Here is a 25,441-nt window from a genome sequence, read left to right as displayed (position 1 = left end):
GAGTTACCCCTTCTGAACAACAAAAAACGTTCGAAAAATCCTTGTATGTTCATGATAAGTCATTTTCTTACCTGCATGCCAGCCTGCACTGCCATCGCTGCAATCAGAGGAGTTTCACCTTTTCATCCTGAAACAGACACGAGGCTATTAAGTATAAAATATATAACAAACAAATATACAAATTAAACTAATATATATACACTGCTCAAAAAAATTAAGGGAACACTTAAACACAATGTAACTCCAAGTCAATCACACTTGTGAAATCAAACTGTCCACTTAAGAAGCAACACTGATTGACAATAAATTTCACATGCTGTTGTGCAAATGGAATAGACAACAGGTGGAAATTATAGGCAATTAGCAAGACACCCCCAATAAAGGAGCGGTTCTGCAGGTGGTGACCACTTCTCAGTTCCTATGCTTTCCTGGCTGATGTTTTGGTCACTTTTGAATGCTGGCGGTGCTTTCACTCTAGTGGTAGCATGAGACGGAGTCTACAACCCACACAAGTGGCTCAGGTAGTGCAGCTCATCCAGGATAGAACATCAATGCGAGCTGTGGCAAGAAGGTTTGCTGTGTCTGTCAGCGTAGTGTCTAGAGCATGGAGGCGCTACCAGGAGACAGGCCAGTACATCAGGAGACGTGGAGGAGGACGTAGGAGGGCAACAACCCAGCAACAGGACCGCTACCTCTGCCTTTGTGCAAGGAGGAGGAGGAGGAGCACTGCCAGAGCCCTGCAAAATGACCTCCAGCAGGCCACAAATGTGCATGTGTCTGCTCAAACGGTCAGAAACAGACTCCATGAGGGCGGTATGAGGGCCCGACGTCCACAGGTGGGGGTTGTGCTTACAGCCCAACACCGTGCAGGACGTTTGGCATTTGCCAGAGAACACCAAGATTGGCAAATTCGCCACTGGCGCCCTGTGCTCTTCACAGCTGAAAGCAGGTTCACACTGAGCACGTGACAGAGTCTGGAGACGCCGTGGAGAACGTTCTGCTGCCTGCAACATCCTCCAGCATGACCGGTTTGGCGGTGGGTCAGTCGCGGGGTGGCATTTCTTTGGGGGGGCCGCACAGCCCTCCATGTGCTCGCCAGAGGTAGCCTGACTGCCATTAGGTACCGAGATGAGATCCTCAGACCCCTTGTGAGACCATATGCTGGTGCGGTTGGCCCTGGGTTCCTCCAATTGCAAGACAATGCTAGACCTCATGTGGCTGGAGTGTGTCAGCAGTTCCTGCAAGAGGAAGGCATTGATGCTATGGAATGGCCCTCCCGTTCCCCAGACCTGAATCCAATTGAGCACATCTGGGACATCATGTCTCGCTCCATCCACCAACGCCACGTTGCACCAGACTGTCCAAACAGACTGTCCAGGAGTTGGCGGATGCTTTAGTCCAGGTCTGGGAGGAGATCCCTCAGGAGACCATCCGCCACCTCATCAGGAGCATGCCCAGGCGTTGTAGGGAGGTCATACAGGCACGTGGAGGCCACACACACTACTGAGCCTAATTTTGACTTGTTTTAAGGACATTACATCAAAGTTGGATCAGCCTGTAGTGTGCTTTTCCACTTTAATTTTGAGTGTATCAACCTCCATGGGTTGATCAATGCCTTTGATTTCCATTGATCATTTTTGTGTGATTTTGTTGTCAGCACATTCAACTATGTAAAGAAAAAAGTATTTAATAAGAATATTTCATTCATTCAGATCTAGGATGTGTTATTTTAGTGTTCCCTTTATTTTTTTGAGCAGTGTATATATATCAGAATGTTTACTAAAAGTAAAGCTCTCCCTCTTCCTCCCAGGATGTAGGGGATTACCCAGAACCAGACCCATCCCCTTGGCCCAAAGGTGTGTGTGTGTGTGTGTGTGTGTGAGAACGAGAGAGGGAGAGCGAGAGACAATGAGCTGCACTATACTAGCCTCGGACACTGACAGTTTAGTTAACAAGAAACACAGCTCCCCCAACATATACACACCCCAAAACAGCTTCCTTTCTCCCTCAGCAATCCACCCAATTTAAAACTTCTCTACTGGGCTGAGCTCCAGTACTCAAACATAAATGTCACCATAGACCCAAGGGGCAGGCAGCACAAACTAAGACCCCAGAGCTATGACCACATTTCAATATCATAGATAGGGTTGCAAAATACTGGTTAGTTTCAATAAATTCCATGGTTTTCCCCGAAATCCCAGTTGGAGGATTCCCGAAATCAGGTGGGAAGAAGCAGAAAATCCAGAATCCTCCACCAGGATTTCTGAAAAACCAGGGAATTTATTGAAAGTACCCGGAATTTTGCAACCCTAATGATAGATTCACATTGCAGCTAGTTAATACCCTGTTGTCATCTGATAGACCGCTCCTTACGTGCACCAAAATGTGCATTCAGTTACTCTGACACAGCATGAAAGAAATCAATCCATGTCTCATCTGTGATGCGTTGCTCTCGGCAGAGGACAAGATGACAGCAGCGCAGACAAGCAGAATTACCTTAGGAATTCAGGAGGAAGACAGTAGTCATGTACGAAAAGAGCTGCGTAGAACCCCCAGATAGTCGGAAAAAACCGTCTCCACCCTGCTTCTGACCGGAAAGCAGAAAGCGCAACACAAACCACGCAGGCTTCTACTGGCTGGTTCCAGACTTCAGAGTGTGTTATGTCGACAGCGAGCGAGAGAATGACAGAGGGAGGAGAGAGGGAATGGAGGGAGGAGGGAGAGCCTTGACTAATGAAGTGGCTCTGCTCAGCGCTGCAGAGGCCCCCCACTCTTGCCACGGCCAGTCCTCTCACAAAGCACCCATTGTTACACACCACCCCCCTTCCAGGCCCCCCACGCATCCATCATCCCCCAACTCTGCTCTACCCCGGGAGCTCCCTGCGATGAGCTAGTGGAAATGGAGCGCTAGGGGGCAGGGGAACCAGCCACTTCCTCATCTCCCCCCCCCCCCCCCCCCCAAAAAAAAACATGATAGCAAGAGGAAGGTTTGGTGTGGGAAAGACAGAAGAGAAAGGGACAAGGGCCAGGGTTCAAATTACACATTGTGACTGTCCCTGATCTGGGATGCCCTCAGAATAGTGGCTGGACCAAAGTGTTCATTGTCTAATGCTTATGTGGGTGCTCAGGCCAGTGCACATGTCCTGATTTGCTAGAAGGTGACACGCACTGCCATAGTTGGAACCCTGGCAAGACTTGCTCCTGGAGGAGATCAGTAGGCCTAAACTAGTGGACAGTAGACAAACAAAGTGGGGGAGAAAGAGAGAAGGGGGTGACTTTTAATTTGAGTAAAGAGGAATATGTGGCTGACAGCAGAGGACAAAGGGAGCAGTCGTCTCTAGAATGTGCTGCATCTGGGGCCCCAATGCGCGAGCTGAGAGAATGCCTCCCTGTGGGGACCAAAAGGGCAGCATGCGCGTCCACACCACCACCAAATGTCAATGCGAAGGAGGGAGCGAGAAATGAAAAGAGGCATTCAAAAACAGAATGTGTTTTATGCTGCTGGGTTGGCTGATAATAATGTGCGAGTGTCTTTGAGGAAAGGGCAAGGCTCGACACTTGCACATTCTCCAGCGGTTACTGAAACACTCGAACAACGCCCGTTCTCTCTTGGCAGCCTTGTTCAATCAAAACCGGTCTTCCAACAATGACCTTTGGGTCCAGCAAAAACAACTGTTTGAATGAATATGCATTGGAGCTTGTTATTGCTTCACAATGTAAACCTTGTTTGGTACATTATACATTGGTACATTGTTGGGTAAATTCATTAGATTTTATATCTTATCTTTAACTCTGCATTGTTGGAAAAGGACCCGTAAGTAAGCATTTCACTGTTAGTCTACGACGCATGTGTAAAATAACATTTTACTTGATGTTGATTCATGCGTTTTGTTTCTGATAGAACCGGGATGTAAAATTACAACCTGCTTCCTACCAAGACGGCCCTTTAAATGAATTGAAATGGTGGGTCTCCCTTTGTGAGGAAGTAAATGGGAAGGTTTAATGAAGTAGAGGGATATTAGCCAAGCCTATCTGTAGTCCTGAAGATAAACACACAGATGGATGAGGGAGCAGGGGTAGACTGGCCACATGTTCCCCACGCAGGTCATCATCTTGCTTCAGTAATCATTTAAGAGGATCAGGGGCTATTCCAGACATGGACGAGCTACCCTCACTGATCACAATACTACAGACAGCACGTGGCACATGAATGGAGCTGCAGTTGATGTACATCATGTGTTTGATTTGCATTCAAGCGCACAGCGAGAGACCACACAATGTTGGGGGGGTTGCATGTTCATTTGTTTTACAGTGCATTGTAAAGTGTGTGTGAATTATTGAGTTTGGGGGGGGGGGTGATTCGCTTATTTACCAAAAGCATGGAACAGCTGCGCTAGTCTAACGTAAGAGTGTAAAGGGGCTGTAAGCCAGCACATGGGGCCATAGGCTTTTTATTTTTAACCTGCTCTCCTGCCAAACGGAGTCTGCTCCACTCTCCCCAGAGACTACGAACTCCTCATTCATTCAACTTCTCCTGCTGAGCTCTTTGTGTCTCAACTTAATTGGCCTGTCAGTTGAAGGTTTCATTCAGTGCCTCTCCATTGGAAATGGACCTTGTATTCATTATGGGAGTAGGTGCATTCAGGCAGGATTAGGCCTAAATGTAGCATACAGCGTTTAGGCTCAACCCATGTCCTTCAAGAAGAGTTGTCCTGAAGATGACGGGTCGCCAGGAAAGCCCCTCTTCAACTTTTAGGTGTGAACTGAGGAGACACCTGCCAATCCCACTTCATCTTGGTTTGATTAGTCTATTTCTGCTCCACAGCATGCACTTTACGAGGCAGTTGGGAAGTTTGTCTTGTCCAAAAAAAAAAAAAAAAAAAAAAAAAGGTATTTTGGAGACAATCGACACTTCTGGTAGGGAGTAAAAAACGAGTGGATTTACTGAAGTCTGAAATTGAGGCAACCAAATGAAAGCTGTCAAAGGGAGCCGGCATCGAGATAGGCCTCCTATAGGGTGATTGTGCCTGTTAAGCTGCGGCAGGCAGGACTGGCAGCTTGCCCATTCATCTGGAGAGTTTGCTCGCTGATTAACATAGGCTAGGCCACTGAATTGCAAGCCAACGCAGATGACATCATCCCTTCAGGAAACAATATCCCAAAAGTCCCAACTGAAGTACCTAAGAATGTCCCGAAGACCGCCAAGAGCACTGATCTAACCTGGCAGTGTCATAAATGTTGACGTTTGCTTTAAATACATTTTCCAGAATGAATAGGGTTCCATGGCCATATTGACAAAGTCATCAGGAAGAGATTCTTTGATTATCAAGGAGGGTTGTGATCTGATCATTGCAGTGATGGCAACAACTGCAGAAGCTGCTGTATTCAAAAATGGGTCAGTTGTAAGGACAAGGTCGTTAATGACCTCATCTGAAACTATGACTGGATGATGTCAACAGAATAGAAAAAGGGCTTTGGCTTAAAGAGGGTGTTGAGGAAATGTTATGTGTGTATTAGGGTATGCCGAAATGCTCTTATGACAGGAACATACTTTTTTTATCTTATGGTATACAAGACTAGTTGTACCTTTCAAATTGTATGCCTTATTGTCTTAAAATTCAAAAAAGAAAATCTTGGAAGGAAAGAGAACACAATGCGAACACCAAATATGGGCCTAAAAGGTGTCAGCTAATTTGTAACCGGCTTTATCAAAGTGGTCAGATAAGCTGCAAGACGTCCGAGTCCCTGAAGAAGACCCTCGCAGAAGGTCAGGTAAGGAGGGTTATTTGCCTGTATGATAATCCCAGGGATAGAGGGGAGGGGAGTGGGTAAACCTTTCACCTTAACATAAAAGGCTCAGCTCTCAGTAAAAACAAAAGCTACCATAGATCCTGTTGTCATTAACTAATGACCTGCTGTCATTAACAAAGACCTCCAAACACCCTTTCAGCATCCTCCTCTCATCCTGTTCTTTGTTTTGAAACTGGACTCATCATCTGTCGTAGAGGAGACCGAAGACCTCTAGAATTAAAACTGGATATATTCACAGGACTAAGGTTGCAAAGGGTCAAAAACTGTCCAGTAAATTTCCAGAATTTTCCCAGAATTTTTTTATGGGAAGCAAAAGTCCCCAAATTCCCTTGCTTAAATTCATTAAAAAAATGTAGCTTATAACAGTGAACCTTTTTTTGTGGGATACACATAGGGCAATACTAGGTCTTGTGGCATATTTTGGTTAAACTATCCCAAATTCAATGGAATTGCATCCCTCTGCATGCATTCTTCCATCACATGGACAGCTGATTCTCAAGATCTTGCACAGAATGAGATGCTATTTAGCCCACACTACCACACTGACTGAGCCAAGGACTACATGCTTTCTGGTAAGTTTTGATCACAATACTGGGTGGGGTGAATATATTTTATATGACATACATGATTTTTTGTTAACCTGTTGGGGATGGGGGCGCTGTTTAGACTATTTATGCTAATGTGGCTAATTTTTTAAACGGCTTCCCACAAAATCCTTGATCGTACAATATGCATATTATTATTATTATTGGATAGAAAACAGTCTATAGTTTCTATAGGAGTTGAAATTTTGTCTCTAAGTGGAACAGAGCCCATTCTACAGCAATTTCCCTGACATGGAGTCAGATTTGAGAAACGTTGGCCACTTTTCTGAAGTCATTTAAAAGGGCTCTGTCGTTGCTATGACTATACGGACACTTCTTACGTCTTCCCCTGGATGCCTTTACGTGATGACGATTCCAACGGGCTCGATTGCTCGTTCACAGGCCCTACAAATGAAAAAAACCTTTAGCTAGCAAGTCTTTTCTTGCTGCGTAACGCGCGTGGAAGACACCGACCCTCTCCTGTTCCAAGCGTTAGTTTAGCCTGTTATATTTCTCCGGTCATCTTTTCACTCGTTATAGGAGTTACAAACATCACAAAGTAGTTAATTTAAAGCGTTTTATAGCAATTTATATCCGTTTAGTGCGATTTTGGGACATTTATTTTTGCAACGATGTGAAAAGTTGGGCACGCTTTTCAGTTCATCCCGAACGTAGTTGACATTTCCACATGGCAAGAGGACAGCTTTCCACCAAAAGACGATTTCTCCCAAGAAAGGATCCTTTGCCCAAGATACTGATGGAAGAACAGCTCAAGGTAGGACATTTTTATTATGATAAATCGTGTTTCTGTCGAAACATTTTAGTGGCTTAGGACGCCATGTTTTTTGACGTAGCTTCGCTTGGCGCAAACTGTATTGAAAAGTAAGGATAAATTAAAAAATGTAATAACGCAATTGTATTAAGAATTAAATTGTCTATCAATCCCTGTCCACCCTATATTTTTTAGTCACGTTTATGAGTATTTATGTATAAGAGTAGATCACTGTCTAAGTGGCGCAAGGACGTTTTCTTTACCAGCTTGTCTACATTTCACATTGTCTAACCATGATTTTGGTGGCTAAATATAAACATTTTCGATCAAACTGTATATGCATGTTGTAATGTGATGTTACAGGAGTGTCATCGGAAGAATTCTGAGAAGGTTAGTGAAAAAATTAATATCTTTTGGCGATGTTGACTTTTATCGCTCACTTTGGCTAGAATCAATGCTGGGCTGCTAATTGCTATGTGCTAAGCTAATATAACGATTTATTGTGTTTTCGCTGTAAGACACTTAGAAAATCTGAAATATTGTCTGTATTCACAGGATCTGTGTCTTTCGATTCGTGTATGCTGTGTATTTTTACGAAATGTTTGATGATTAGTAGTTAGGTAAACACGTTGCTCATTGTAATTATTCTAGTCCATTTGTGATGGTGGGTGCAATTGTAAACTATGCCATCTACCTGAAATATGCACTTTTTTCTAACAAAACCTATCCCATACCATAAATATGTTATCAGACTGTCATCTAATGAGTTTTTTTGTTGGTTAGGGGCTATAAATATCTTAGTTTAGCCGAATTGGTGATGGCTACTGGTGTTGGTGGACAAATAAAAGATGGTGGAATATGCTAATGTGTTTTTAGGTAATAGATGTACATCTTTACATATTGTGTCTTCCCTGTAAAACATTTTAAAAATCGGAAATGTTGACTGGATTCATAAGATCTGTGTCTTTCATTAGCTGTATTGGACTTTAATGTGTGAAAGTTAAATATTTAAAAAAAATATTTTTTTTGAATTTCGCGGCACTGGTTTTTCAGTGGGGGGGGGGGGGGGGGGGGGGTGCCGCTAGCGCCACGCTGATCCTAGACAGGTTAACTAGTAAATAGTAGTCTACAGCAAAGTGTGTTTAAATAATTTCTAACTTGTTAACATTTTCTGCTAGTTAGTTTTTGATACCATTTGGGTTTTAACTTGCTTGAGCCTGCCAATGGAGGAGTCTTAATTCACCTGTTTCCATACATGTTTCATTTAAAAAAAAGAAATGTTACAAAGGAGTTGTTTAATCCAACTGTTTAACTATTTATCTGTACCTGGATTATTATTATTTTTTACTAATTTCTTCTAATCTTTACAGGAAAATGCCACTCTGATGTGTGGAGACATTTCACCACAGCTAATGTAGAAGGACAATCTGTGTACATTTGCAAATACTGTGCCAAATCATATGTGAAGAATGCAACAAAGATGCAGAATCATCTGGCTAAGTGCATAAAGTTCCCTCAGCGCTCACAACAAGCAACCTCTGACAAAAGTCACTACTTCTATTTGAGGTGAAAAGGATGAATCAGACACCTTATCGATAGCAACAGCTCATGGTCCTCTTGGAATCAGAAGGTTTTTTTGACTCAATGGAGAAACGTCGTCAGAAATGCTGATGAATGTCTTGCTTGAGCTGTGTATGCAACTGGTTCACCTCTGACGCTCACAGGCAATGTGTATTGGAAGAGATTTCTGAATTTCTTCGCCTAGCATACACCCCTCCAACCAGACATGCTTTATCTACTCATTTGCTGGATGCCATCCTGTCTGATGATCAGACTCTGCTTGAAGATGTAAGAGAAGAAATCCGTACTGCCCTGCCCACTTCACTGTTGCTCCAAGCAGAGGAAACTGCAGTTCTGAAATACATCAAAAAAGCTTGAAGACTTCTGCCTGAAGCCCATACACGCCGCAGCGTACATGCTGGACCCCAAGTATGCTGGCAAGAGCATCCTGTCTGGTGCAGAGATCAACAAGGCCTATGGTGTCATCATTACCGTGTCTCGCCACCTTGGCCTGGATGAGGGCAAGGTTCTTGGCAGTCTGGCGAAGTACACTTCCAAGCTAGGGCTTTGGGATGAAGATGCAATATGGCAGTCGTGCCAACATATCTCATCAGCCACCTGGTGGATCTGAGGCTCTTTCCCCCGTTTGCTTCCATCATCCTCCAAATCCCACCAACATCAGCCACCTCAGAGCACAACTGGTCCTTGTTTGGGAACACACACGCCAAAGCACGCAACAGGCTGACCAATACAAGGGTTGAAAAATTGGTGGCCATCCAGGCAAATTTGAGACTTTTTGAGCCTGACAACAAGCCATCCTCAACAAAGTTGGAAAGTGACAGTGAAGATGAAGCCTCAATCTGATGTTCAAAAGGTGGACATTGAGGAGGTCAAGGGAGAAGACATGGAAGCCTGAGAGGATGACAACCAAAGCCTTCGTTTCTAGACTATCATTTTGCAGATGTATGTTGAAACTGTTTTTGGGAGATGCGATGGATCATTGGGGATCATTCAATATTCCCTTTCTTTTGTTGTTCAGTGAAATCATCCGATGTGAAGAGTCAACTCATTTAATTAAAGTTCAATTCGTAAATAAATATATATTTTTTATTTCTATTGGAAGGATTTAATCATTTGCAATTATGTCTACTTATGAAAAGGTAAAAGGTTTATGTCTCCATATGATATGGTAAATATATCCAGTGAAAAAAACATCTACATTTAAATGGTATTAATATTAATTTGCATATATTTCCGTTAATTCCCACAGAGCATTTCCTCCTCTGAATATTCCCCAAAATGTGTAACCCTACACAGGATGCCTAAAAGATAGGCCTCTCTCACTCTGTCAATGAAATGATTTTCATTGAGTCAGGTCAGCGAGGTTATTTCTGTAAGGCCCTACCTATAGAAGTATGTCAACTCTTGTAATAGAAGACTCCATGAAAATACAACCCTCTAATCGTGTTTGTTTTTATATCAGAAGAACTGAAATATTGAATGAGGTCATTAGCCATGAGGGTTCGGCAGGTAGAGAGTGAGAGCATGGAGACGCTGTTAGCCAGACAGGCCACAGCCCAGCTGAAATCTGGCCAAAGGAGAAGACATTTAAGCCAACAGAGAAATGTTTGTGCTGGGGACACTATGAAATATTCAAACCCTTAGTGAATGCATCCTTTGAATGTGTACTTTGAGAACCAGTAGCCGAGCATGCCATATGTTTGGCAGAAAGAGAAGAACTGCTGCGGAACAAAGTGAGCTTAAATGACTGCCCTAGGGCAACACACCAGAGTTATCACACCAACCAACCTATCCTGGCTAGGAAAACATTTAATAATCATGAATGTATGTATCACTGGGGGCACACTGTCTGCACTCCAGAGCATCTACAGCAACCTGTCACATGAAGGCCAAGAAAATCATCAAGGACCGGAGCCACGGCCTGTTCAACCCGCTACCATCTACAAGGCGGAGACAGTACAGGGGCATCAAAGCTGGGACTGAGAGAATGAAAAACAGCTTCTAACTGCAGGCCATCAGACTGTTAAATAGCCATCACTAGCCGGCCTCCGCCCAGTACCCTGCCCTGAACCTTAGTCACTTTACTAGCCGGCTGCCCTATGTACAGTTGAAGTCGGAAGTTTACATACACCTTAGCCAACTACATTTAAACTCAGTTTCACAATTCCTGACATTTAATCCTAGTTAAAATTCCCTGTCTTAGGTCAGTTAGGATCACCACTTTATTTTAAGAATGTGAAATGTCAGAATAATAGTAGAGAGAATTATTTCTTTCATCACATTCCCAGTGGGTCAGAAGTTTACATACACTCAATTAGTATTTGGTAGCATTGCCTTCAAATGGTTTAACTTGGGTCAAACGTTTTGGGTAGCCTTCCACAAGCTTCCCATAATAAGTTGGGTGAATTTTGGTCCATTCCTCCTGACAGAGCTGGTGTAACAGTCAGGTTTGTAGGCCTCCTTGCTCCCACAAGCTTTTTCAGTTCTGCCCACATATTTTCTATAGGATTGAGGTCAGGGCTTTGTGATGGCCACTCCAATACCCTGACTTTGTTGTCCTTAAGCCATTTTTCCACAACTTTGGAAGTATGCTTGGGGCCATTGTCCATTTGGAAGACCCATTTGTGATCAAGCTTTAACTTCCTGACTGATGTCTTGAGATTTTGCTTCAATATATCCACATAATTTTCCTCCCTCAGGATGTCATCTATTTTGTGAAGTGCACCAGTCCCTCCTGCAGCAAAGCACCCCCACAACATGATGCTACCACCCCCGTGCTTCACAGTTGGGATGGTGTTCTTCGGCTTGCAAGCCTCCCCCTTTTTCCTCCAAACATAACGATGGTCATTATGGGCAAACAGTTGTATTTTTGTTTCATCAGACCAGAGGACACTTCTTCAAAAAGTACAATCTTTGTCCCCATGTGCAGTTGCAAACCGTAGTCTGGCTTTTTTATGTCGGTTTTGGAGCAGTGGGTTCTTCCTTGCTGAGCGGCCTTTCAGGTTATGTCGATATAGGACTCGTTTTACTGTGTATATAGATACTTTTGTGACTGTTTCCTCCAGCATCTTCACAAGGTCCTTTGCTGTTGTTCTGGGATTGATTTGCACTTTTCGCACCCAAGTACGTTTATCTCTAGGAGACAGAACGCGTCTCCTTCCTTAGCGGTATGACGGCTGTGTAGTCCCATGGTGTTTATACTTGCTACTATTGTTTGTACAAATGAACGTGGTACCGTCAGGCGTTTGGAAATTGCGCCCAAGGACGAACCAGACTTGTGGAGGTCTACAATTATTTTCCTGAGGTCTTGGCTGATTTCTTTTGATTTTCCCATGATGTCAAGCAAAGAGGCACTGAGTTTGAAGGTAGGCATTGAAATACATCCACAGGTACACCTCCAATTGACTCAAATTATGTCAATTAGCCTATCAGAAGCTTCTAAAGCCATGCCACCATTTTCTGGAATTGTCCAAGCTGTTTAAAGGCACAGTCAACTTAGTGTATGTAAACTTCTGACCCACTGGAATTGTGATACAGTGAATTGTAAGCGAAATGATGCCTGTAAACAATTGCTGGAAAAGTTACTTATGTCATGCACAAAGTAGATGTCCTAACCAACTTGCCAAAACTATAGTTTGTTAACAAGAAATTTATGGAGTGGTTGAAAAATGAGTTTTAATGACTCCAACCTAAGTGTATGTAAACTTCTGACTTCAACTGTACATAGTTATTGAACACTGGTCACTTTAATGTTTACATAACCACTTTATCCACTTCAAATGTATATACTCTATTCTAGACAAGGCTCATCCTATATAACTACTGCTGTACACACCTTTTATATTCATATACTGTCCACACACACACACACACACACACACATACACATACACACACACAGAGTAGACCAAACATTAGTAGTAGAGGTCGACCGATTAATTAGGGCCGATTTCAAGTTTTCATAACAATCGGTAATCAGCGTTTTTGGACACGGATTGTGGCCAATTTTTTTTATTTTTTAAATTACCTTTATTTAACTAGGCAAGTCGGTTAAGAACACATTCTTATTTTCAATGACGGCCTAGGAACGGTGGGTTAAGTGCCTTGTTCAGGGGCAGAAAGACAGGTTTTTACCTTGTCAGCTCGGAGATTCGATCTTGCAACCTTCCGGTTACTAGTTCAACGCTCTAACCACCTGCCTTACATTGCACTCCACGAGGAGCCTGCATGGCTGGCTGACTACCTGTTACGCGAGTGCAGCAAGAAGCCAAGGTAAGTTGCTAGCTAGCATTAAACTTATCTTATAAAAAACAATCAACCTTAACATAATCACTAATTAACTACACATGGTTGATGATATTACTAGTTTATCTAGCGTGTCCTGCGTTGCATATAATCGATGCGGTGCCTGTTAATTTCTCATCGAATCACAGCCTACTTCTCCAAACGGGTGATGATTTAACAAGCGCATTCGCGAAAAAAAGCACTGTCGTTGCACCAATGTGTACCTAACCATAAACATCAATGCCTTTCTTTAAAATCAATACACAAGTATATATTTTTAAACCTGCATATTTAGTTAATATTGCCTGCTAACATGACTTTCTTTTAACTAGGGAAATTGTGTCACTTCTCTTGCGTTACGTGCAAGCAGTCAGGCTATATGCAGCAGTTTGGGCCACTTGGCTCGGTGCGAATTGTGTGAAGACCATTTATTCCTAACAAAGACCGTAATTAATTTGCCAGAATTGTACATGATTATGACATAACATTGAAGGTTGTACAATGTAACTGCAATATTTAGACTTAGGGATGCCACCCGTTAGATAAAATACAGAACAGTTCCGTATTTCACTGAAAGAATAAACGTTTTGTTTTCGAAATGATAGTTTCCAGATTTGACCATATTAATGACCTAAGGCTCGTATTTCTGTGTGTTATAATGTTATAATTAAGTCGATGATTTGATATTTGATAGAGCAGTCTGATTGAGCGGTGGTAGGCAGCAACAGGCTCGTAAGCATTCATTCAAACAGCACTTTTGTGCGTTTGCCAGTAGCTCTTCGTTGTGCTTCAAGCATTGAGCTGTTTATGACTTCAAGCCTATCAACTCCAGAGATTAGGCTGGTGTAACCGATGTGAAATGGCTAGCTAGTTAGCGGGGTGCACACTAATAGCGATTAAATCGGTGACGGCACTCGCTCTGAGACCTTGAAGTATTTGTTCCCCTTGCTCTGCAAGGGCCGCGGCATTTGTTCGAGGGTGGCTGTTTTCAATGTGTTCCTGGTTAGAGCCCAGGTAGGGGCGAGGAAAGGGACGGAAGCTATACTGTTACACTGGCAATACTAAAGTGCCTATAAGAACATCCAATACTCAAAGGTATATGAAATACAAATGGTATGGAGAGAAATAGTCCTATAATTCCTATAATAACAACAACCTAAAACTTCTTACCTGGGAATATTGAAGACGCATGTTAAAAGGAACCACCAGCTTTCATATGTTCTCATTCTGAAAAGTGTTAATTCAGTATTGTTGTAATTGTCATTATTACAAATAACAAAATATATTTTTTGAATAAAAATTGTAAATAATTTATTCAATTTTTATTCAATTTTTTATATTTTTTATTTTAAATCGGTTGATTAATCGGTATCGGCTTTTTTTGGTCCTCCAATAATCGGTATCGGAGTTGAAAAATCATAATCGGGCGACCTCTACTTAGTAGCGCCGTCCTAATATGGAGTTGTGCCCCTCCACCCGCCTTTGCCTTCAGAACAGCCTCAATTTGACATGAACTCGACAAGGTGTCGAAAGCATCCCATGGGGATGCTGGCCCTTGTTGACTCCAATGCTTCCCACAGTTGTGTGAAGTCGGTTGGATGTCTTTTGGGTGGTGGACCATTCTTGATACACACAGGGAACTGTTGAGCGTGAAAAAGACAGCAGCGTTGATATTCTTGACACAAACCAGTGCCCCTGGCACCTGCTACCATACTCGGTTCAAAGACAAAGAAATGTTTTATCTTGCCCATTCACCCTCTGAATAGCACACATGCACAATTCATGTCTCACTTGTCTCAAGGCTTAAAAACTCCTTAACCCATCTCCTGCCCTTCATTACACTGATTGAAGTGGATTTAACAAGTGATATCAATAAGGGGTCATAGCTTTGACCTGGTCAGTCTGTCATGGAAGGTGTTCTTAAAGTTTTGTATACTCAGTGCAGGGTGAATGGGCAAGGCAAAAATATTTAAGTGCCTTTGAACGGGGTATGGTAGTGGGTTCCAGGTGCACCGGTTTGTGTCAAGAACTGCAACGCTGCTGGATTTTTCACACTCAACATTCTCCCCTTGTGTATCAAGAATGGTCCACGACCCAACTTCACACAACTGTGGGAAGCATTGAAGTCAACATGGGCCAGCATCCCTGTGGACTGTTTGACACCTTGTAGAGTCCATGCCCTGACGAATTGAGGATCTTCTGAGGGCAAAAGGGGTGGTGCAACTCAATATTAACATTTGGTATACTCTGTGTATATATTCCAGACTCTGACATGGCACCTGCTGATATTTCTTAATTGATTTGTGTGTATTGTTAGGTATTATTGCACTGTAGGAGCTAGAAACATAAGCATTTCAATGAACCTAACATAACGTCTGCTAAACATGTGTTCACGACCAAAAACAAGAATTGATTTTATTTCGTCTCAGTCCATTCTCCCTCTCCTGTAACCATTCTTCTATCCCTCTCTCACTGGTCCCAGTCTTCCCATTAGTCAGCGGTACCCTAAATAAATGAGGGGAAAACCAAGATGTCTTCATGATCTCCATTGCGTCCAGGGGAGATAGCAGCACATATGGGCTCATGTGGGGGTTTAACCCATTAAGCTGTTAATTTCTTGTCTGTGGCACAGGGTTTTATTTGGTTTGGCCTCCTTCTGGAGACGCCACTTCCCCAAAATGTGAGGCATAATGCCAGAGATCAGACAGATGGTGTTTAAGGGGTAGAGGGGCAGAATCAGGGCTGTTTTGGGGCACACTCCTCCTCACACATGCATGCATTCATTTGGCTCCAGTCCAGAGCTCAAGTATGACCCTATGCCTAAATGTTATTATTTCTGCCAGACAAGCTACCACAAGAGGGTTGTCTGACAAAAGCAGCACAAGGGGGGAAAAAAATAACAATCTTTGTGTGATAGTCCTACATATGAGAAATGCCTATGAAAATTATTTGTTTTCACATTACAGCTCAATTTAGATGCAGAAAATAGTCTGTTAAAGAAATAATAAGCAGGTCTACTTGAATTTCCAAAATGTGTATAGTACACTGCTCAAAAAAATAAAGGGAACACTTAAACAACACAATGTAACTCCAAGTCAATCACACTTCTGTGAAATCAAACTGTCCACTTAGGAAGCAACACTGATTGACAATAAATGTCATATGCTGTTGTGCAAATGGAATAGACAAAAGGTGGAAATTATAGGCAATTAGCAAGACACCCCCAATAAAGGAGTGGTTCTGCAGGTGGTGACCACAGACCACTTCTCAGTTCCTATGCTTCCTGGCTGATGTTTTGGTCACTTTTGAATGCTGGCGGTGCTTTCACTCTAGTGGTAGCATGAGACGGAGTCTACAACCCACACAAGTGGCTCAGGTAGTGCAGCTCATCCAGGATGGCACATCAATGCGAGCTGTGGCAAGAAGGTTTGCTGTGTCTGTCAGCGTAGTGTCCAGAGCATGGAGGCGCTACCAGGAGACAGGCCAGTACATCAGGAGACGTGGAGGAGGCCGTAGGAGGGCAACAACCCAGCAGCAGGACCGCTACCTCCTCCTTTGTGCAAGGAGGAGCACTGCCAGAGCCCTGCAAAATGACCTCCAGCAGGCCACAAATGTGCATGAAATTTATTGTCAATCAGTGTTGCTTCCTAAGTGGACAGTTTGATTTCACAGAAGTGTGATTGACTTGGAGTTACATTGTGTTGTTTAAGTGTTCCCTTTATTTTTTTGAGCAGTGTATTTAGGATCCATTTGTTGCTGGTGAAATTGTCTTCCTCAAAAGGTAGCAGTACACACTTAAGCAAAGGGAAGCACCTGCACAACCTTGCTATTACGGTATTCCTCTAGCAGGAAAGCAGGAACAGGGAGATTTAAAATGGACATAAAATCAGGCTGTAGTCAAACATGTTCTATCCATCTCAAGTTGTAACGGTAGGCTACATAGCTAGAGCCATATATTTTCTGGTATTGCTTAACATTATGTAGGCTAAAAGTAAGCAATAAAATCAAGGGCATCTCCTTTCCAGACATGATGGGTGGATGGTTGCCAGAAGATACCGACTCAGGTATCTTCTGGCAATCATCCACCCTCTTCAACTGGATCCTGGACTTCCTGCCGGGTAGACCACAGGCTGTGAGGATTGGCAACATCACCACCCTGACTCTTCACACAGGGGCCCCCCAGGGGAGTGTTCTCAGTCCTCTGCTGTACTCCCTCTTCACCCACAACTTTATGGTTGCACAACACCAACGCCATCAAGTTTGCTGACGATACCACGGTTATAGGGCTGATAACCAACAACAACGAGTCAGCCAATAGGGAGGAGGTAAGTAAACTGGCATTGTGGCGTCATGATAACCTCTCCCTCAATGTGAGCAAAACAAAGGAGTTGATTGTGGACTTCAGGAAGCAAAGGAGGGAACATGCCCCGACCCACATCAATAGGACTGCAGTAGAGAGGGTCACAAGTTAAGTCCCTCGGCGTGCACATTGGACCAACGCCACTCTTGTCAAGAGGGCGCAACAGTGTCTCTACTTCCTAAAGTCGTGCACATGCTTCCTAGCTGAAACAGTTCGGTAGAGTTCATACATATATAATGATGACATTTTGTGGGGGTTTTATCACTTTTTGGACATCGGTGGGTGTTTTTTTTGGGCAGTTCGGGCACACTTTTTTCTGGAGGCAAGCCAAAGGTCAGAGCCGAAGTCTACGTCCCTGCGATTGGTTATCAGAAGGGATTCTTCAATAAAGTATTCTTTTGTCATTCAATGAGACACTCGTTTTCATGCAAATTTCTTCCATTGAAAAATACTTCAAATATCTTAATTAGATGTAAAATCTTCAGCAAAATCAGCAAAATGAATGACTGATTTCTTGACTTAGATTAATTCTTACTATTTTGAGGAAGTGTATACTGGTTACGGTGTCTCAAAATAAACAAAGTACTATTGCCACTTGTTTATTGTTTTAAAGCGAAGGTCTTTTAAGGAAGTATGCAAGCACACTCGTTCGGTTAGCCGAACTGAAGCATGCTGACATCGAGCAGATAGAAATACAGCTGAAAAGTGCTTTTTTCGTCCTCATGCTAGCTACCAGTAGATACAGCAGCCATTTTGAAATGGTAGTGTCAGCCAATCAGATCCTTTGTTGTTCAACATCATGTGCCATTCCATAATGGCTGCTGTGGCTACTGGTAGCTAGCATGAGGACAAAATGTGAAGTTTTAGAGGAACACAAGTAGTATTTTAATCTTATCTATGGAGCAGTGTGGATAAAGGTCAAATTTGGAGTACAGTGACATATCCAATTCCTGCATTGAGGTACATTTTCCGACCCATATCTCACACCGCCTCAACTGTGTCAATGTAGCCAGGACATAAACATTAATAAAAGAGAGTCACACACACTACATACAAGCTCCCAGTAATATTTTAGGTGAACCAACAACGTTTCGGCATCACTGTGCCTTCTTCAGGATCATGAATGTAGCCAGGACAAACAAATCTTTTCATGATTTCACTAATATCATGAAAATCAATAAATCATAGCACGGTTTGGGCTCATTCTGTAGTTTTTACCTGATAAAGTAGAATTATGTCAAAAGTACCATTTATATTCATAAAAAAACAGGGGTCACCAACAAGTGGATCGTGATCTTCAAGGTATTTCTAGTTGATCGTCAAACATTTCTTTAGAAAAGCTAACGATAAAGGCATAATGGCTCCTTCATTATGCAACTAGAGTTTTGCCATCAGGTGGAAGCCTGTCCCTGCTCTCTGATCAGTCTCACTGGAGGAAGGAGAGAGCAGGGACTGTGAGAGGCGGACCCCTCTGCTGTTCTCTCCCTCCCTCCCTCTGAGACTAATGCCGTATTCGAAACAACTGGGAACTCAGAAATCTACAACTTCCGAGCGTTCAAGACAACTGGGAATTATGAGAAAAAACGAGATCCAACTGGGGAAAATCGTTTTTGAACGGTCATCCAACTCGGAAACTCAGGCATCTTTATAGCGCTCCGACTTTCCGACCTGAAGTTCACTGACTTCATGATTTGACCTCGTTTTTTACAGGTTAATGTCAATGAATCACCACCTCACATCAGTTTCTAAATAGTGATAGGTGTGATAAAATAATTAATGGATTTGAGGGTTAAGCTGAGGCCAGAGACTTTTATGGGAGGAGCGCGCAATTTATTTTCAAGCCACCATGGCCTGAAAATGACAGATACGTTATAAGTCCGGCTACGGACTGGCGTTTATGACAAACACTGGTACTAAACCAAAGATAATGATCTGATTTAAGTAATAGATTTTGTGACTTCTAGATTTTTATATATTTTTTTACCTTTATTTAACTAGGCATAAGACCAAATTCGTATTTACAATGATGGCCTACCCCAGCCAAACCCTAACACAGTCAACCCTGTGCCAATTGTCCACCGCCCTAAGGGACTCCCAATCACAGCCAGTTGTGATACAGCCTGGAATCATACCAGAGTCTGTTGTGACACCTCTAGTACTGAGAGGCAGTGCCTTAGATCGATGCACCAATCTGAAGGCCTATAAACTGTGTGCGCAGTTATAGTCATCGTAAACGGATGACTATAAACTTTAATACCAACATCACCAATCTGAGGTAAAAAGGATAGGTATTTCCTGTAATTCATGTGGTGAAAACATTAGTCTTATAATGTAGTAACACACTATTTCCACCATGGGTAAATTTCAATAATATAACATAATTCACATAATTAATTTAACATAATTCAATGTCAAAGTAATTGAACACAGTAATTGAACACTAATATATGATCATACTACTTTAAGCATGGACAGAGTTTAAAAATGCCTGTAAATGCAATTTAACCAGGCACTCTAGACTAGAGCAGCTGTGCAGCAGTATGAACGTTTGACCACTAAACTTAATTAATGTAACCATGATTGTGTTCCGACCTCAGTGTAGCTCCGTGTAAACAAGCATAACGGTAGTGTCGGTATCTTCTGGCAAGGTGGATGTTTGTCCAAGGCCAAGCATGTCTGTTCCATGCAGTTTGTATCCAAGGCAACACTTTCAAACACACGGTCATTAGTAGGGCGTCTATAACCTGTGTGACATGATGATGCTCATTATGCAGGTTCATACATGGCCCATTTCGAAATGTGTGTTTAAAACGCTTTCCCACGGATTTTCATATGTCGGCCAAATTGTACATTAAATGTAAAACAAGTTCAGTCATCTAAGTAGGCTACCAAATTACACGCATTTCATTAAAAAACATGAGGCCAAATCTAGTCTATTGTTCAGACTATAATAAGGTTTACGAATTTAGAAACTACATGAAATACGTTAGCCTTCTACTCGGGAGAGTGATCAGCCACGGGCACTTGTTGCTTTCTCGTGGGCTGGAGAGAGGAAAGGACAGATTCGTTCACGCCACGGAAACAATTATGTCTCGCGTTAACTCACCAGCATATAAATTACCTGTTCCGTCTCTCGTCGAGTTTTCCTTTAAAATTTCCACAAGTTTGGGTTCAATGTCATTAATGGTCAATTATAGCTCTCGCCAAACTTGCATGCACTGTTCGAAACAGCCAACCAGAGCACAGCCGAAGCTCTTCATGGAAAAGGGGCGTGGTGAAGCTCCTGCTGGAAAAGCAGGTAGGCGGACCCAATGACGCTCCAGGTGGAGTTTGGCTAAACTCACAAATACGCAATCAATATTGATATAGACAAATAAATTGTGGTTTATGAATATATCGTGACAAATCAAACACCATTTATGTTATTTTGTCATATTTGTGTGCGATATTTTCAGCTCTCAATTACTTTTCCATCATAGGCTAACTTTGGACGTTTATGGATGACTTCTGGAATATTTATTATAATTATTGTTGTTGCAGAACTTTTGTTGCACACATCTTCAAGTCTTGTCAATGACAAGTTGTCACAGATCTGTAATACTGTAAATTACACACATAGTGGTTAGAGCGTTGGGTCAGTAACCTAAAGGTTGCTGGATCAGATCCCTGAGCTAATAAGGTAAAACATCTGTCGTTCTGCCCCTGAGCAAGGCTGTTAACCCACTGTTCCCCGGGGCACTGTGGATGTCGATTAAGGCAGCCCCCGCACCTCTCTGATTCAGAGGCGTTGGGTTAAATGAGGAAGACACATTTCAGTTGAAGGCATTTGTACAACTGACTAGGTACCCCTCCTTTCCCTTAATTGAGAAAGAGAGAGAGAGAGAGACACTGAGAGAGACACACAGAGATAGAGACACTTGAAATGTCTCTATTCCTTTGGAACTTCTGTCATGTTTACTGTTCATTTTCTATTGTTTATTTCACTTTTGTTTATTATCTAGTTCACTTGCTTTGGCAATGTAAACATATGTTTCCCATGCCAATAAATCCCTTTGAATTGAATTAAGAGAGAGAGAATAAGGAACTTCTGTGAGTGGAATGTTTACTGTTCATTTCACTTTTGTATATTATCTACCTCACTTGCTTAGGCAATGTTAACATATGTTTCCCATGCCAATAAAGCCCCTTGAATTGAAGTGAATTGAAGAGGCAAAAGTTCTTCCTCTGTCTCTGGATCAAAAGCAGATATATACTACCCCTCCAAGGCTGTTAGTCGTTACTACAGGCTAAAGACTGTTTTCTGGGGGAAATTTCAACTGAGTGAACTCAATAAACAAATTACATATTCTCTACTTCTTGCAGTATTAGCTTTTATATGTTGTTTTTGATGTCAACCACAAGAAAATATGTACCCTTGGTTAAAGATAGGCTAAGATAAAAGATATTGAAATTGGGCCCACCAATTGTGTGTGTGTGTGTGTGTGTGTGCGTAAGAGAGCGAGAGAGAGAGTGAGAGTGAGAGAGAGACCACTGGAACAACTACTGGGACTTGAATCAGGCTCAGCAGACATCTAATTTGAAGGGAGACCTAATTTGGACAGGGAATTGAGCCAGTGTGGCTGGATGGGCAACGAGCACTTTTACACAGTGCAGAGTGTAGACATAATGATTCTAGATGGTGTACTGTCTGTACAATGACACAGGCATTGGATCAGGTTGGGCAGTCTCCACAAACACCCGTACAAAAGAAGCATCCTTCACCCTTATGCAAAACTGAATAATTCCAAGATTTAATGTCACATTCACAAGTACAGTGAAAAACCTTTCTTGCAAACTCAAAACCCAACAATGCAATAATCAATAACAATGTAATACTAGAAGAAAAAAACACGAGAAATAAGAAGATACATTTGGTTTCCCATAAAATATGTCAAAATGTAATTCTATACATAACATTAAATATAGTGTAAAGAAAGTATACCCAAGCATGCTTCAGCCCAGTTTGAACAAAAAGGGAATCAGGTGATGAAGGACGTGAAAATGTATGTCTCATTAATACATTTCTGATCTATCCAGAAACAGAGTGCACCTTTTTCTGAATTTTCCTGGATAGTCACCCGCTGAAGTGTCCAGGGATATGGATTTTTTGGGGGGATGAAATATAGTGTGTATTATATACATTTTTGCATATATTACAGGTTTTCCATGACAAATACACATGTGACAGATGGCCTTTGTAACTGTGCATTTCCCTGGTATGTTTAAAACAAATCAATACATTTTTGCTAATTATTTGTTCCCTGATAATGTATTGGTTTGCTCTTTATTAGTAACGTTTCTTACATAGGACATAGAACGCCTCATATTTTCTAACATGAAACACAACATATTACAAAATATTCAACGCATCTCTTGCAAGTAAAATATCCACAAGGGGGAGCTATTTTTTCACGTTATGGGTTTACCAGCAGCACTAAAATGTATTCCAGTTGAGATCCAGGAAATGTCAAGGACCTGGAAGATAAGAAGGACGTTACATGCAATTAGAACCCTGCTGAGATCTTTTGTCTAGGTGTGCAGAGGCAGCGTGGACCATGGCCCCTTTTGCGCCATATGCTATAAAAGGTCTGTCAGACCTAATGAAGACCAACATGTGACATCACAACTGACCATGCATGCAGTTCATCAGTGGATGGACACTGCTTTCAGCTTTATGTCTCAAACCAGTGATGTATTGCAAAATATTGCACCTGAATGTATTTATTGAAACCCATACAAAGCTACAGAGCAGTGCTCATACAGTACATAATCACATTAGAAACGTTGGTAATGTCAGGGATTTTGAGGAGAATTGTATTTATTTATTTTATAAAATGGCTAGATATTGCTAACTGTATCACTGTCTGTATTCTCTTTTAAAATTAGATTGGCATCTGAAATATATTTTTTAAGCAGTATCCTGTTCAACAAAGAGGAAATTATTGTTAAAAACATTCATGCCTAGGATAACAGGCAGTTGTTTGACTGAATATATGCATCTTATTTTAAGTGATTACGTGTTATAAACCCTACAATGTGTGCCTACATGTTACAGAACATTTCATTTCCAAATTATTGCGTTATAAGGAAGTTTCTGAGAAATAATGAAATAATATAACATTTATTGTAAATAAAGGTTAAATAAAATAACATGTACTGTAGTGAAATGGGGGGTGCCAACACGAAGGTCTTACTGTGCCTTGTCTGTTTCGCTTGACTATAAGGCTGCTTCTTTATACAAATGTTTTTATAACAGTGATTAGGGCCCAACACAAACTACAATAAATGTTCGCATGGCCTTACAGGAGAAAATGTGGACATGTTCAATACCTCTTGAAACATTTTTATGACATTATCCTGATCTGAGCCCCCCAAGCTGACACAATGGACATTTGCTGTGAATACTTTGTTTCTGTTTGTATTTGAGCTTGATCCAGTATTCAAAAGTAAATTCCAATACTGATCCATCTGCTATGTGAATCGCTTACAATGCAGCCACCAATACACATTTTTAGCAGGCCTTTCCAAGTAGCTAGATATGACTAAGTATACAGAGCCCGTGCTGCTAGCTAACCGCGCGAAACTTTGTCTTTCAGTTTATCTTTAGCTAGCCAGTCTGTGGGAGGACACGTCCATGTTGTAACTAGCAACTGTCTCGTGAAAACGTGAAATAATTTGCTAGTTGTTTATATTGATTGTGAGATTATAGTTAGCTAGTCAGTACGAATACACACATACCAGCAATCAACAGCTTCAGCGAACATTAGCTAAATTAGAAGATTGACAACTGTTAGCCAGCTAGATAACATTAACTAGCTAACGTTAGCTAGTTTCCGGTGAGTAAAGTCGATATGGTTGTTAGATAAATTAGCTAGTTAACGTTAACTGGACAGTTGAAATAAAGTAATGGGTATACTATTTAAATAACCCCTCGGGGTTAGCAAACTAACCCTGGGTGGGGGATTATTCGTTGAGTTTTCAGGAACGTTGACGTAGTTAACGTTAGCTGTTCAAAAACAAAATGCCTCAGAATTGGCAAGCAAGATAGCTAGTTGTAACGTTACCTGTCCAATAATAGCTAGCTACGTTGCCACCATGTCAGCAAATAAAACCCTTCTGCTCATGGAAGGAAACACGGAATATTCGCTTAATTCCAAACCCATTCATAAACTGTCCTGGATCTAAAACTGGCTAGCTATGTGGCTAACGTTAGCTGCTGGCTAAATGTGGCTGACTAGCTAGCAGCCACCGTCAACTAGTAAATCCGAAATCGAATGCCCCAATGTTGACGAGCCGCTAATGTCAGTATTGTTGCTATTTATTTAGCTGAATCGTTGATATCCAGTGGGTAAAGTTAGCTGCACCCATAGACTTTCTACTCCACAAAATGGGGTCTATTAACGTTTGTCTCCGCCATTTTGTGACAGAAATTTCTCTGAGCACAGGGGTACGTGTAATGGTTGAATGTAGTAACCTCGTCAAGTAGATATCCGTCTGGCAGTTACAGAAAAGGGATCATGAGCAATTTCCATTCATCCCAGGAGACAAAAGTAATTTCTGACTGCTAGGCTATTGGGTCCAACACCGGTGATAACCTGGTAGCCGGTTGCTCTCAGGCAAGGGCTGCAGATACTGGAATAAAGTTACATTACTAGCTATCTCCTATTAAGATATTACACAATATGGCATTTTCACTTTGAAATTGTAGCTAGATTTGGTAGAAAGGAGAGTTGCGGCTATTGAAACAGCCAGATGATTTCGTTATCACAATATAATCAAGAGAAAGTATTTGTGAACAAACATTACAGTTATGACCGTTTAGAGTTCCGTTCTGGGTCTAGACAATTTAGCTAAGAACTCACAGCTTTGATACAGGTCTAAAGCAATGTGGTGTAATGGGATACTGTTATTGGCGCTGAGATAATTAATATCATGAACCACTCATTTTTGTGGATGAAATGAGCAAAACTGAATTTACTGTGGTGACTTTATAAACTGTAATGATTAGTC

General features: G+C 41.9%; 1 protein-coding gene across 3 annotated transcripts in view; it reads right to left on the bottom strand.

The window, feature by feature from the left end:
* LOC129838426 (GAS2-like protein 3) overlaps positions 1–20,647 on the bottom strand; it is a 31,217-nt gene extending 10,570 nt beyond the window's left edge. Inside the window, exons 1-2 of one of the 3 annotated variants that reach the window (XM_055905364.1) lie at positions 20,499–20,647; positions 72–127 (exon numbers count right to left, since the gene is read on the bottom strand). In XM_055905364.1, the coding sequence (XP_055761339.1) occupies positions 72–95 (24 nt within the window). In that variant the 5' untranslated portion in view covers positions 96–127; positions 20,499–20,647. Of the gene's footprint in view, positions 1–71; positions 128–2,496; positions 2,812–20,498 lie in introns of those variants that run through there. The other 2 variants (XM_055905365.1, XM_055905363.1) reach the window with 2 other exon arrangements.
* Positions 20,648–25,441: the final 4,794 nt, after the last annotated feature.

The sequence above is a fragment of the Salvelinus fontinalis genome, chromosome 39 (genome assembly GCF_029448725.1).
Source record: "Salvelinus fontinalis isolate EN_2023a chromosome 39, ASM2944872v1, whole genome shotgun sequence".
Classification (NCBI taxonomy): domain Eukaryota; kingdom Metazoa; phylum Chordata; class Actinopteri; order Salmoniformes; family Salmonidae; genus Salvelinus; species Salvelinus fontinalis.
Note: the sequence above shows the minus strand (reverse complement) of the source record. Positions and strands in the feature narration are given on the sequence as shown.